Source organism: Myotis nattereri (genome assembly GCF_964212035.1).
Source record: "Myotis nattereri genome assembly, chromosome: 7".
Classification (NCBI taxonomy): domain Eukaryota; kingdom Metazoa; phylum Chordata; class Mammalia; order Chiroptera; family Vespertilionidae; genus Myotis; species Myotis nattereri.
Genome location: NC_138082.1, coordinates 89274953 through 89289373, shown reverse-complemented (window position 1 = coordinate 89289373; position 14421 = coordinate 89274953). Strand labels below are relative to the sequence as shown.

General features: G+C 41.3%; 1 protein-coding gene across 1 annotated transcript in view; it reads left to right on the top strand.

The window, feature by feature from the left end:
* Nucleotides 1–14421, top strand: part of CNTNAP5 (contactin associated protein family member 5) — an 865111-nt gene that overhangs the window by 708199 nt on the left and 142491 nt on the right. Inside the window, 2 exon segments of the mRNA XM_081095918.1 lie at nt 2572–2790; nt 11716–11955. Of these exon segments, the coding sequence (XP_080952044.1) occupies nt 2572–2790; nt 11716–11955 (459 nt within the window).

The following is a 14421-nucleotide window of genomic DNA, read 5'->3' as shown; positions in this document are numbered from 1 at the left end:
TGCAATAATGTGACCACATCATATTCCCTTGAAAGCACAAGTAATGTCTTACCATGGAAATCTGGAATTTAAGAGCTCCAGGAAGAAGGCAAAGGGCCCTGGCCAGAGGGGATAGCGTCTGTGTCTGTGTGCTTCTCCTGCAAATCACCCGCGGCTGAGTGTTCCCTCTGCAAGTGCACATGAGGCATGAGGCATACAAGGGAAGGGATTCTTTTATTAGCAGTTTTGACCTCCTTTCACTACAACAACTGAGGCTATCACTGGGAGGAAACTCCTGTCTTTAGTGTAAAGTAAGATCCCTGGTACCTAACGGCCTGGAACTGAAAACGTGGAGTTGAGTGCCAACCATTTCATAATGTGAATATAATAACCACAACATAAATTTAATAAAAATTAGGCCCCAAGGCCACTTGATTCATTCCAGGAGCAGCTAATGTCATGGCTTATCATCACAGGCTAATGAGTGATGATTTGGTGTTAATTATGTTGCAATGTCCAATTTTTACTTTCTGGTGCTGTATTTTGACTTTGGGATTATACAAAAATGTTTTAAATGCAAGTAATATTACATTTGATGAAAATGTAAAATCCATGAGGATTAAGTTATAAACAACTTGACAATTAGGTACTGTTTTTATTCCTATTTTGCAAATGAGAATACTGAGCCTACACAAGATAGAAAATGCCTCAGGTCATGGTGGCTCTGGAGTCTACTCTCAAATTTTACTCAAAGGCCTTTAACGTATTACTTCCCTCTAGGTCAGGCCTCACATTTGCCAGATGCAAAATAATTCAAGTTCTCAGCTACATGAAATTTTGCAGATTGGGGTTTCTTACACCAGGACTGGCTTTCTGTTAGGGTTTAAAGCTAAGGAGGGAGAGTTCCAGGGTGGCATTTGACCTTTGGTAATTCAAGTCTTGCAGTTGATGACTTTGTGAAATAAATACCCATGTTTGTTTTAGAGGTAAAGGAGAGGAGCCATCTCAGGGTGCTGGGAAAGAAGGGATGATTCCAGCTATGGAAACGGGCTGTCTTCTCCTCAGCCTCAGTGTATTATTTACCTCTCCACTTCCTTCAGATTCAGAAAAATTTTATGTAATAATTTATATATATAAAAGTCTAAGTGACCATCCGACTGTCTGACTGGTAGCTATGACATGCAATGACCACCAGGGGGCAGATGTTCCAACTGGTAGCTGTGATGTGCACTGACCATCAGGGGCAGATGCTCAATGCAGGAGCTGCTGAGTTGCTGTGGCTTAGCAGCGGCGATTCTAGGGTGATACATCCCGGAACTAGAGAGGAGGGAGCCTGATTCTGGGGTTTGTGACCTGAGAACCTTCCTCTCACAATCCAAGACCCCTCAGGAGATGTCAGAGAGCTGGTTTTGGTCTGATCCCCACAGGCCAGGCTGAGGGATCTCACCTGCCAGAGGGACTCTGTTCATTCCACAGATGCCCTTAGAGCCATGGTGCCACCTCAGGTGCTGCTGGCTGGAAGGGGCCACAGGAGGTTGGCTCCAGGGTATGTCCAGCCCATCTTGCCCAGTCCCACCCAGCCGGCCACCTTCTAATTAATTTCCTTTCCGTGCACCGGGGCACTAGTAGAAAATGTAATAGCATACACTCAATTGAGAAAAATATGGTGATTGATTCTACTTTTGGAGTCAGATTCTACTTGCTATTTGGGAAACTTAGAGAAAATTAGTCACGCTGATTTTTTTAACCTATAAAAAGGAAATAACAATGATGCCTTTCTTAAAAGGTTATCCTGAAGATGAAATGATGGAGTCTATGGTCACTGCTTAGTGCAGAGCCTGGAAGAGCTCACTATTCCAACTGTGCTGTGTGTACTTCTTCTGTCTCTCTCTTCATGGATCTATCACCATTGCTGCCATCCAGCACCACCATCATCTTCATACCCTGACTTGAATGCAGATTGATACAGAAGGGCAGAGTCAGGGAAGGGGCCCAGAGTTGTGGGGGGGAGGGTGCCTGTGTTATCCCAAGCACCAGCACTTGCAACTATGTCTTCTTGGACAAGACACTTCAACTTTCTGAGTCTCTCTCTCTCTCTCTCTCTCTCTCTCTCTCTCTCTCTCTCTCCCTAGTAATAGGGTGAATGCTCATATCACATGTATTAATAACATAAAATGGGAGGAGCACTAGATATTCCAGGGAGTGGGTCTTCTCCTTGCAGGAACAGAGCTGCCTAGCTAACCCAGCATTGATGGAATTCTGGGAGAACACAGTCGGAGCCAGAATAGACACAGGAAACCCAGAACCTTGGCACAAATTCATATTTATCAGATTAACATTGGTGTCCCAGGTCCCTACGCTATTACCTGAATTCTCACAATCAGGACCAACTGGGCCAACATGAGAGCTTGATGCTTCATGTTTGGTAGATATTACTGCTAATGGTAATTTTGATAGTGCAAGGTCTCAGTGAAGCCCTCTTTAGCTGGCTGTCGACATACGATCCTGTATGCTGCTCATTCATGACATTATTGTGCCCTGAACACACTGACAACTCCCTTCATTTCTATCTGTCTCCCTTTCTGGTTTCAGCTCCTTCTGAGATCACTTTTGCAATTGATGTTGGGAACGGCCCCGTAGAGCTCGTAGTCCAGTCTCCTTCTCCTCTGAATGACAACCAATGGCATTACGTGCGGGCCGAGAGGAACCTCAAGGTGACCTCGCTGCAGGTGGACGGCCTCCCGAGGATGAGCAGGGAGACTTCGGAGGAGGGCCACTTCCGGCTGCAGCTGAACAGCCAGCTGTTTGTAGGTAGGGGAAATCTTAAGGCGCCCTTCCTGCTAGAAGCCCTACAAAACCACCCTGTGACCAGGCCCAGGGAAACTGCTTTCATTTGGACCTGAGAAATGATTAAAATGTGTCATAAAACATTTATAATGGTAAATTTTATTATACAAATTCTTTCTTGCTTGCTTCATTAGCCACAGCAATAAAAGATTATGCCACCCCATAGCAAATTTTAAGGTGATCTCAGACTTTTTTTGTACCTTTTCTCCTTGCAGATATGACCTCCAGCTATCCAGGGGCCCCTATTATTTTCCATGTATGATTATATAATGCCCTTAGCAAAAGAACAGATCAGCTACTTATCCCTTAGTGGTGCTGGCTCCAAGTCAGTGGGCCACACTCCCCCTTTCAGCAGATACCTAATTCCTAAGAATTATCACTAACAGTGTAATGAAATATACTGACCTTCTGAAATGGATTTCCGTTATTAATGATACGAGGAAGAAAGTGCTAGTTTTTAAACGAAGGGCTTCGTTGATCCTCCTGAAATCACATCCTTGGGTGGCTGCCTTACTCTTGCACAGAAAAGCAGTCCTGGTCTCCAGCAAATGACTCTGCTGCTCATTCCCTCCATGAGACTCAGAATCAGGGTTCAGACAAGTGGTTCGACAGAACTGGCTGCCACTGCTGGTCACAGGGCTGGAAAGGCTCAGACATTATTCACTGACTCATTCATTCATTCATTCATTCATTCATTCATTCATTCATTTCAGTCACCGAGCACATAAAATATGTCAGGACCTTGTTGGATGGTGGAGATTGGCAGGCAAGTTGTGTAATGACACTACTTTCAGAGCACACAGTTGTGTTGAGAGAGAGAGAGAGAGAGAGAGAGAGAGAGAGAGAGAGAGAGAGAGAGAGAGAAAGGCAGGGGAGAGAGAGATAGAAAGAGAGAGAGAGAATGAAGGAAAGTGAAAGAGCAATTTTAGCTATAGTAGTTCAGGTAGGAAAGGTCAGGACGGACTTACAGCTATAATTTAGAAATGACTTTTTATAAGAATGTGGAGCAGGGCACATAATGCTTTAACTACAAAATAGAGCTGTAAATGTTGGGGATATTATAATATTATCAAAGCCAAGAAGCTGCTCTTCCATAAAAGGTGAAGTTTAGATGTTTAGAACAATTATATAAATAGGTTCCAAATGTGGCCACTATATAGGATTTCATTTCCTTTCATTTTTCTTATTTAAACAACTCTCACAGTACATCACCTTCTTGTTAGCAACAAGATCCCATCAGCAATCAATGGATGTTTTTATTTGTTTCCTTTAAATTTGGGTCTGTACAATTTTTAACTCTGAGGGAAGCAGTCACTAAAAACACATAAGGTGAAAGAAAAATAACAAAATACGTAATATTTTATTTTCTCAGCAGGAATCATTCTTCATCTGTCATGTTTTTCATTTCTAACAGAAGCTTAGATATAAGTGATTAAAATTATATGTTTATAAAGCATTTACTTAATTAATAACCTACTTAAATGATATAATTTACTATTAAAACATTTATAAAATTTATATGGATGTTTAATTCTATTTAAACATCACATTTTATTTTTCTGAAGAAGTCTGTTAGTTATCAAAATTTAATGTGTTTCTTTTTGAAATCAATTCAAGTAGTTTCCAATTTTCATAAATTATATTCATGCCAAAGTTTAATTTATCTTCAGGCAGTATGTATGAATCTTTCAGGCTAAAATGTGCATATAAAGATGGAATAATTTTTTATGCTTTCATGAAAATTTCATGGAGCTATGAAATTATCATATGTCCTGAATATGTGATAACTTTCTGCAAGCCAACAGGGAAAAGGAGGCAGCCATGCATCGTGGCAGGTTTTTCTCCTGATGTTCTGACTAAATTGCTCACAGAGACAGTAAGCTGGGAGCGGGTGGGTCTGGAGGAGATATCGGTCTTGAGGTGGAGCCAAGGCCAGCTGTGGTGAGAGCACCTGCTTCTGTGTTTCTCCCCAATACATTCCATCTCAAATGTTACTCAGCTTTATTGAATTTGTCTTCATGCACTTGAAGAAAAGTGCTGTTGAAGGCCATTTTAGTTTGTTGGTTTGAATTTTGTTGTTTCATGTTCAGTGATACATCCATTTAGAAATATCAGGAGGCTGAAAATGCTGAAGTTGCAATATTTCTACTTTTATAATTGACTGGTTCATAAAAAGAGAAAAAGCTAAAATAAAACAAACAAATAAAAAGCATGCTCTACTTAGTTATAGCAGCCAAAATGAAGAATCACATTCCCTATCATTTAGAAATGTAGAGACACTGGATATTGTTATGTATTAGGCAGAAAAAGCTAGCATTAGTGTGTACGCCTTTCCTGGGATAGATTGAGTGTGACACTACTTAAATATTAATTTGGTTGTGTCTGACCAGTTACCTTTAGCCATTGAACTATTTTTCAGTCAAAGCAGAGCGTGGTTCAGCATTGCATCACTGGTCCCACTGCTTGCTCATGGGTGCTCCCTGGGCAGGAGAGATGGGCTGAATTCATAATATAGGACGCCCCTCTGGGAATGTGACAAGCTGGAGTGTTGCTACATTAGTCAATACATGCTGGATTCCCATAAGTAATATTTTCAGTCCAGGCTTTTATCTCCATGAAGGTTACATTTACAACCATGCGATTTTGCTGGTCACTTTCACAGAGTAGGAGAAACTTTATAACAGGTGGCCTCTGAAATGTCTGCTGCATGCCTGGGCTTCCATCTTTAGCACTCACGGAGGTCTCACTGTCAGCTTTGCTGTTTCCTGCTAATGTGCCAGTCGCTGTGAGAATGAGGCAGGGGAAGCCCAAGAACAGGCACCACGCAAACAGTGAAGCCAGGAGATCTGGGTATGGATCCAGATGAACGGCCGACAGGCCATGGGGTGTTGGTAGGAAGACAATAGCCTGAGCATGCTCACTGTCCTTACCGCAGAATGAGAAAGAAGAGGCTGGGAACTGATTTTTTGCAATTTGAGGATCTGCTATTACCACGCATCTATGAGGAATGGCATCTTTATCCGTGTGCCGTGTGTATGCAGCAGCAAGGATAAGTCTCATTCTCCACAAATCTGACATCCCAGTGTTCCAGATGTGCTGAAATCAGAGAGTTGGCATTTCGTAAAGGTGTTGGCCTGGGAGTCTCATTTTTGTGTGGCTTTACTTCCTTCTTACTTTTTTGGTCTTTCATGGAAACCTTTCCACCCTTTTTGGCTTCGCTTTTTATTTGTGCCAAAACAAACTAAAGTTACTCCAACATATAACTCCTGGGGAAAATTCTATAGTGACTTGATAAATCATAAAATTGCAGAAATCCCAAAATGCTACTCTTGCTTCCCCAGTGGCAGCGAATTAAAATTCCTGTTTTCAGGTGAATCATTTCGAATGTGGTGAGGGCACACAAGAGAAATGGAGGCGCCTGTACCTGCACTCAGGAGGGCCCGGGATTGAGCTGTGTCTCTGGCAGCAGTGAGCCTTTGCCCAGATGCCACATGGAGGTTTTCTAAGAGGCTGAAATGATAAAGGTCATGTTTTGAAGAGTTTATTCATACTTAGTCCAAGGAAGAAGCATCACAATGAACACTCTTAATACCAAGAGTCAACTGAGGAGTTTCATACAAAAGTGCTTCTAGTGAGGCCAGCTGACGGAGTAAGTTGTCAGGAAGAGTAATATGAAAGCAAGAGGATAAATGCGCATGTGCACATTCCTTGGCAGAAGAAACCACGGAAGACACCAGGGGAAGGAAGGGAGAAATCACTTAGGTGCAGCACTGACCCAAATTGTCTAATCAAATAGTTCAATTTAGGATTTTAAGGATGTGAAGGTATATGGCTTTGAAGATTAAAAGGTCCCAGTCTGGTTCCTGGCTATGCTATGTTAAATCTGTTTTCATCTTGACTCTGGCCAAAGCAATGTCTTTGACATTAAGTTTTCTCAATTATGTAAATGTGAATAATATAGATAATATGTTTTTCCACATTGATGAATTCATTATGAAGTTTCTAGCAGACAGCAAATGTGTTTGATTGTTTTTAGAATTACAGGCATTTTTCTGATTCTCAAACGTCTCACAGATTAAATATGACCCTCAATTAAATGATTTTCAGTAGCTTTAAGGATAATGCTACATTTTTGTTGTTCTTTTACTTTCAACCTTGTGTAAACTCTAGACAAGATGCAGCCAAGTAAAGATAAAAGTATACAGGAGCATGTGAAAAATAAAATGAGTGCAAAGTCCAGGAAGGCCTTGTGAATGATGGAAGTGACCATGGTGGGGATGCGCTCTCTTAGTTCAGCTGAGTTTCGGTGTGCAGAAAAGCAAGTTCATTGTCAACAGATCGCCTAAAATTTTTAAAATAGTTTTGTTTTTAGAAAATGGGAAAATTAAAATAAATAGAGTGGGGAAGAAGTATGTGAACTAAGGAATTCATGTATATGAGCGTAGGTGTGTGTTTTTGTGATGGTCGGGATGGAGGAGGGGAGCCATGGAGTGCATGGGGGAAGATGCCACACAACATAAATTCAAAGTACATGAGGAGTTCTAAAGTCAAGATGGACCATGGAGCACTGGGGAGCCATTAGCAAGCAGTTCAGATGCCTGCTGCCCTGAAGTCACAGCAGGAAGATGGAGAGATAAGTGGAGACTAGATCTTTCATGGTATATCAGCTGTGCTAAGGATTTGAATTTGATTTTCTGCAATAACTACTCTCTGAAGGGTATCAAACAAGACTGGCAGAATGAAATTTTTATATGTGGTTGTTCTATCCCAGTGATGGCGAACCTTTTGAGCTTGGCATGTCAGCATTTTGAAAAACCCTAACTTAACTCTGGTGCCGTGTCACATATAGAAATTATTTGATATTTGCAACTGTAGTAAAACAAAGATTTATATTTCGATATTTATTTTATATATTTAAATGCTATTTAACAAAGAAAAATAAACCAAAAAAATGAGTTTGCGTGTTACCTCTGACACACATGTCATATGTTCGCTATCACTGTTCTATCCTATTGCAAAATGGCAAGTGGATCGAAAGAGTCAGGGTTGAGACTGGGAATAACAGTTAGACAGTTGTTGCTGGGATTCAAGTGGAGTGTGCTCTGGGTGTGGAAAGAAGCAGATGATCTCAGAGGAACCTGGGAGAGCAGGTCCACCAGGCTGGATGGGAGAGAAGGGCTGTGAGAGAGTATTTCTGCACAGTATTTGAGTTTCACAGAGAGTCACACCTCCAGCACAACTGTACACATAGTAGGTAATGTCATAAGTGAAGGGTGCTGACAACCTGACAGGGCCTGGGTGTGTGGGTGGGGAACACCTTTTCAGAATTATTCTATACTGAGTCTACATTCAAGGGTGGGCAAAAGTAGGTTTATAGGTGTAAGGACGTGAAAAACAGGGTTTCTTCTTCTATTATTATTTATTAATTTTTGTATTATTTTCCATATGAAAACCCATAAGCCTACACTTGCCAACCCCTCTATTACTTCTCCGTAAAGAATAAAGGAGTCTAAACTCTAGTTTTTCTTCCCTCATTCTATCTAATAAAGAGGGAATATGCAAATTAATCATAACTCTGTGACAAAGATGGTGGCGCCCACAGCAAATAAGGAGGGAATATGCAAATTGACTATCACTCTGCAACAAATATGGCAGCGGCTGAGCCGGGATGCAGGCATTCCGCCCCACCCTGCCCATGGAGGATCTCTGGGTTCTGCTTCGTTGCTGCTGCCGCAGGGGCCAGAGGAGCAGGGGGCTCAACACCCAGCAGCCCCAAGCCCCATGGCAGCGGAGGCGCTGGGGCTGCTGGGGCCGCAGTGGAGACACAAACCCGCAGGATACCTGTGGAAAGGGTCATAAACTATCATAACTTTATCTCCCTTTCCACAAGATGAGGAAACTGACACTGATTTATTTAGTGATATGGCCCACACCTTTCTACAAGCACAGGGTACGTTATGACCACTCCCAGGAAGGTCTGGTTAGAATAATGTCTTCAGGGAATAACGTTACTTTGGCAAATCATCTAAGAGAGGAAACAAGCTTTTATTGGGTTTATTCTGAAGGTCAGAGAACAGGCCACCCCAACATATGCCATGTTGCTATATTGATGATCTTGAGCTGTAGATGCTTGAAAAACAGCAAATGTAAGGAGAGGCTTTCACTGAAGTCTCCTGATATTCCTAAAATCAGACCCCCCCAAAAGTTTCCCTTGATTGGAAAAGTGCCATCAGCCAGTGAAGACTGACTCCTGTCACAGGACAGACTAGAAGTTGACATTACACCCAACTTTGTTACAAACTAACCCCCCCGATGCATCTTTCCTAAAACTCATTTACTCTCCTCTAAGAGGTCTACATATCATATAGGTAATATGCTAATTAGACTGAACATCTTCCAGATGACCTTCCAGATGTCCTTCCGGAGAAAGCCATGGTGGCAGAGCTGAGGCAGAAGCAGTTAGAGGCAATCAGGCACACAGGGAAAAGCAGTTAAGAGGATCAGACCAGACCATCAGGGGAGAGCAGTTAGGGGGATCAGGCCAGCAGGGGAGAGCAGTTAGAGGGATCAGGCTGGCAGGCAAGTGAGTGGTTAGGAGCCAGCAGTCCTGAGGGATCGCAAATTGAAGAGAGTGCAGGCCAGGCTGAGGGACACCCCCTCCTGTGCACGAATTTCATGCACAGGGCCTCTAGTAGAGAATAAAAATAAGTCAGGTAAAAACTGAAATTTAGTTCATTTGCCATTTAGTTCATAGTCCTTTGTGTCATTGTGTTTTGTCAGCATGTGGGATTAAGCTAATCCCCTTGTCTAGGCTCATTCTCACCATGCTCTCTAAGTCTCAACTTCAAGGGGTGCTTGTATGCCAGAAAAACTCCCACAGCCACCTTTTCCATTTATAAACTTGTCAACTTAGTCACACACACACACACACACAAAAAAAGGCAATAGATCCTGCATTCTCCACCTCCGCTAAAGAAAAATACCACTAACAAGACATATGAAGAATTATTTAAATCCATCACAGAGAGTGACTACAAAATGAGGGAAAGTAGAACAAAACATTGGACTACCTAAGTCCTGTCCTCTTTATTTTACACAATCTCCAGGAAAGAAAGAATGAATATTCTTTCCTCTATGATCTGCTGTATTTACAATTGATTTATCTTGTGGTTAAAGGAGATTTACTCACTAAAATTGAGACAGACAGGAGAATGCAATTTGGGTTTGACCTCCTGGCCAACGTGGGTATCACTTACCAGAACTGAAAATACAATGGGGTTTTATCATTCCTTCAGGATAAGAGACTAGATAAATCCTTTAGGAATATTCTGTCTTTAGGTGCAGATCGTGACTGACATACATATATTTTCATGTCTGATGACCTCGTGTGGTTCAGGGAAGGAAGAATTCTCCCTGCGTCTACCTTATATCACCACCATCCCCATTTCCAATTATTTGCTTGTCCACCCTGCCAGGCTAACTGATGCCAGAAAATTTTACATTACATATTCATTTCTTTAACATACCCAGCTTTGTTTCTTGTTGAACATGTATATTCCCACATTTGGAATTTATATCTGTACCCAACTTAGTGAGAATATATTTTATCTGGTCATTTGCTAGACCAAGATTTAATGAGGTTGCAATATGAGGGACTAGAAATAATTGAGGCTCAGAAGCAGAGATGACTTACACAGAAAATAGATGGCAGCCAGGCTTTGTCCTCCAACACACCTTCTCCTCTCCAGCAGCACTCCATGTAGACCTGGAAGACCTGAGTGCCCTCCAACTGCCTCTGTGCATGGATTTGAGCCCAAAGCATTGAATTTAGAATAGAATTTAGGTTCTTTAATGCCAGACATATATGTCCTCTGGGACCTTCCAGAATTCTCAACACAAAATAAATATCTGCTGATGGAATTTAGCTTAATTTTTTGACTTTTTGTTTCTCAAATGACATATTTCTGATATTAGAGGTTTAGGCTAATAGAATCCTGGATTTCAAATAGTAACAAAACATTATGTATCTTTGAATTTACTCTGTTGATAAGTAATTTGCAATGACCATTGTGGTTGTCTCTGAAACATTCAAGATATGCCCTCAGCTGAAAGTTGGATTGCAATCTTTTTCTGTATTCCAGAAGAAATTTGTCATCTAAATAACAATTTGAGTGTAATCTCTGAGATCAATATGTATATACCATTGTGAGGGCTCAAGAGAAGGGGTAACAAAGAGCAGGGATTAAGACGTACTATATCTTAACTAAGCTTTACTATATACACATGAAATAGACTTATTCTTATTTTACAGACCAAGTAGCTGGGGTTCATGTGAGTCATGGTGGATCATCTAGCAACATGGAGTTGGACTCCGTATCTGTCTTCTCCTAAAGTCCACCCTCTTTCTAGTCCATCGCACTGCACCGATAAGCACTGTAATGCTTTTGCAGTTTCTAATTTCACAAGCCTAACAGCTCGCTTCTAACTTTGCCAGAGACACAATTTCCCTCTGTGTGTTCCACTTCAGAGATATGTCTGCAGTAGACTACAAACACATTTTATTTCACTTGCAAGGAGCATGGCAAGTTTTTATCTTGAAGGTTCTACCTTACATATGTAAAGTACAGGGTTCCACATGAACTATAGTATTTTAAAAACAATTTCTGGGTGTGTGTGCATGGGAATGGGAGGATGGAAGGAGTGTTTCTCCTAGCCTGAAAAGGCATGCATTTCCCCTAAATTTCTAATTCTCTATGGAAACTTTAATAAAAAATTCCACCACAGCATCACAACAGAACAATAATTGACTGTTATGAATGCCAATATTAAACTTAAAAAATATAAACCCTCTGATAACTTATTATTTTAATTTTGTTTTTCACCTCTTAGGAGGAACGTCATCAAAACAGAAAGGCTTTCTAGGATGCATACGCTCCTTACACTTGAATGGGCAGAAACTGGATCTGGAGGAGCGGGCCAAGGTCACATCTGGAGTCCGACCAGGATGCCCAGGCCATTGCAGTAGTTATGGCGGCATCTGCCACAATGGGGGCAAGTGTGTGGAGAAGCGCAGTGGATACTTCTGCGATTGCACCAATTCACCATATGAAGGGCCCTTTTGCAAAAAAGGTACACTAGTCATGTTTGTTTTTCAATGTACCATGTAGTAGTAACTACAGCCTATGGCCAAGTCATATTATCCCTTCACCTTACAGAATCCTCAATCCATCAGTTAGTCTTCCTTGTTTTTTTTTTTTTTCTCTTTTAAGAGACTCTGCATATATCCTCAATATAATTGAATAGAGTCATCATCACTGTGTATAGGCCCTGACAGTGAAATTGTACTAAATGGATAGTAATAGGGCAAATAGGCTCGCTATGGCCAAGAGTCAGCTGAGCACTGGGAAAGATCGACTCTCACTTATGTTGGGTCACCTGAATCATGAAGGATGCACTGAACTTTCCAGTTTCAATTATTAAGTCCATAAATATAATTAAAGACTCATAGCCCAGCCAGCATGGCTCAGTGGTTGAGCATCGACCTATGAAACAGAAGGTCACAGTTTGATTCCCAGTCAGAGTACATACTTGGGTTGTGGGCTCGATCCCCAGGGTGGGATGTGCTGATCAATGATTCCCTCTCATCATTGATGTTTCTTTCTCTTCCTCTCTCCTCCTCTATGAAATAAATAAAAACATATTTAAAAAAAATAAATAAAGACTCATAGAATCTAGCCCTGGAGGAACCTTATAGAACCTTAAGCAATTCTAAGTAATTTTTTCAATAGGAATAGTAGAGGTAAGTTAGTAAAATCAGTATCTTGTATTTAATAAAATATCACTATTCTACAGGTGACATAATTGGGGTTTGAGTCTTTAAAAGTGCTCCACAGATACTCATATTTAGTTTATCAAGGGACTGAAGATAGAACAGCAGAGTCAAAACTCCAGTCCTGATGCTTTACAACATCCCCTCAGAATTTTATTAATTAATTGCATTGACAAAAGCTAAGTGTGATGGATACACACCTTAGACAAGAATGGCAGTCATGATGTAAATTATCTAGATGAATTCAAGGTAATGCTACAAAATGTAAAATCTAATTTTTCATTGTAAATACGTATTTTTTAAATAGAATGACGAAAAATTTGGTCAACTATCTGTCTTTGCAGAATCTTTAAGCTTATTTTATTGATAAAATATTTGTTGAATAAATAATAAAAAAATAATTTTTCAAGCGCAATATCTAGAGCAGTGGTTCTCAACCTTCCTAATGCCACGACCCTTTAATACAGTTCCTCATGTTGTGGTGACCCCCAATTTCATTGTTACAAATTGAACATAATTAAAGCATAGTGATTAATCACAAAAACAATATGTAATTATATATGTGTTTTCCGATGGTCTTAGGCAACCCCTGTGAAAGGGTAGTTTGACCCCCAAAGGGGTCTAGACCCACAGGTTGAGAACCACTGATCTAGAGAGAGATCCAAGATGGTGGTGGAATAGATGAAAGCTACACTCACTTTTTCCAGGGCCATACTGGAATTACAACTAAAATATAAAATAATCAACTTAAATAACCAACTAAAGGTTAGCTGAAGAGAAGTCTTATAATCAAGGATTTACAGAAGAAATCACATTAAAGGCATCATGACAAGGGCTGGCCCTGCTATCAAAGGCTGCAGCTGAAAATTGGGAGGGGTATCTCAGCTGCAAAGGTGCTCCCTGAGCAGTGTGAGGTCTCAACTCCACACCAGGCTCCCAAGAGCACCAAAGCCAGGAAAAGGCCCTTACAGAACACTGCCGGGAGCCGGTCCATCCTTGCTGTTTCAAGGGGCCTGGCATATATGGCACACTGTTCTTAATGTGTTTGCTCACCTTCTTGGCACTATGTGTTTTAACCAAGGTCTCTGAGAAAGGTTGTTTCCCCAGGTAGGGATTTTCCCCTGAAGTTAGGGAGGGAATAAAACCTCTTAACTAAGTGCCAGGCGGGTAATTAATCACTTTAACTACGAACAATCATGCTTAAGCTACATAATCTTTACTCCCTGGAATGAAGATAAGAAACGCCCTAACCATTGTAATAGAGATTGATAGGATTGCATCAACTGGTATAAATACAGATGTAACAAGACAGCAAGAGATAGAGAGAGAGACAGAAATTGGCACAGAACCTACACAGAACGTTCTCTAGAGACAGAAGAACTTCGCTGGAGAGAACATGGCAAAAGATCCTGGACAGAAACTGGCCTCAGAACCTAGAGACAGAACCTAGCGAGAGAACATGGCAAAAGATCCTGGACTGAACCTGACTACAGAAATTGGCAAGAGAACCTGACTAGAACCTGGTGACTGAACCAGACTGGAGAACCTGGACAGAACCTGGCTGGAGAAGCTAGCGAGGGAACATGGCTACAGAACCTGGCTGGAGAACCTGGAGAACCTGGCTGGAGAACCTAGCAAGAGACCATGGACACAGAACCTGGCTGGAGATCCTAAACAGAACTTTGCTGGAGATCCAGACCAGAACTTGGCTGGAGATCGTGGCTAGGCTGCTGATCAACTGAATGCTGTCTCCGTGTCATTCCTTC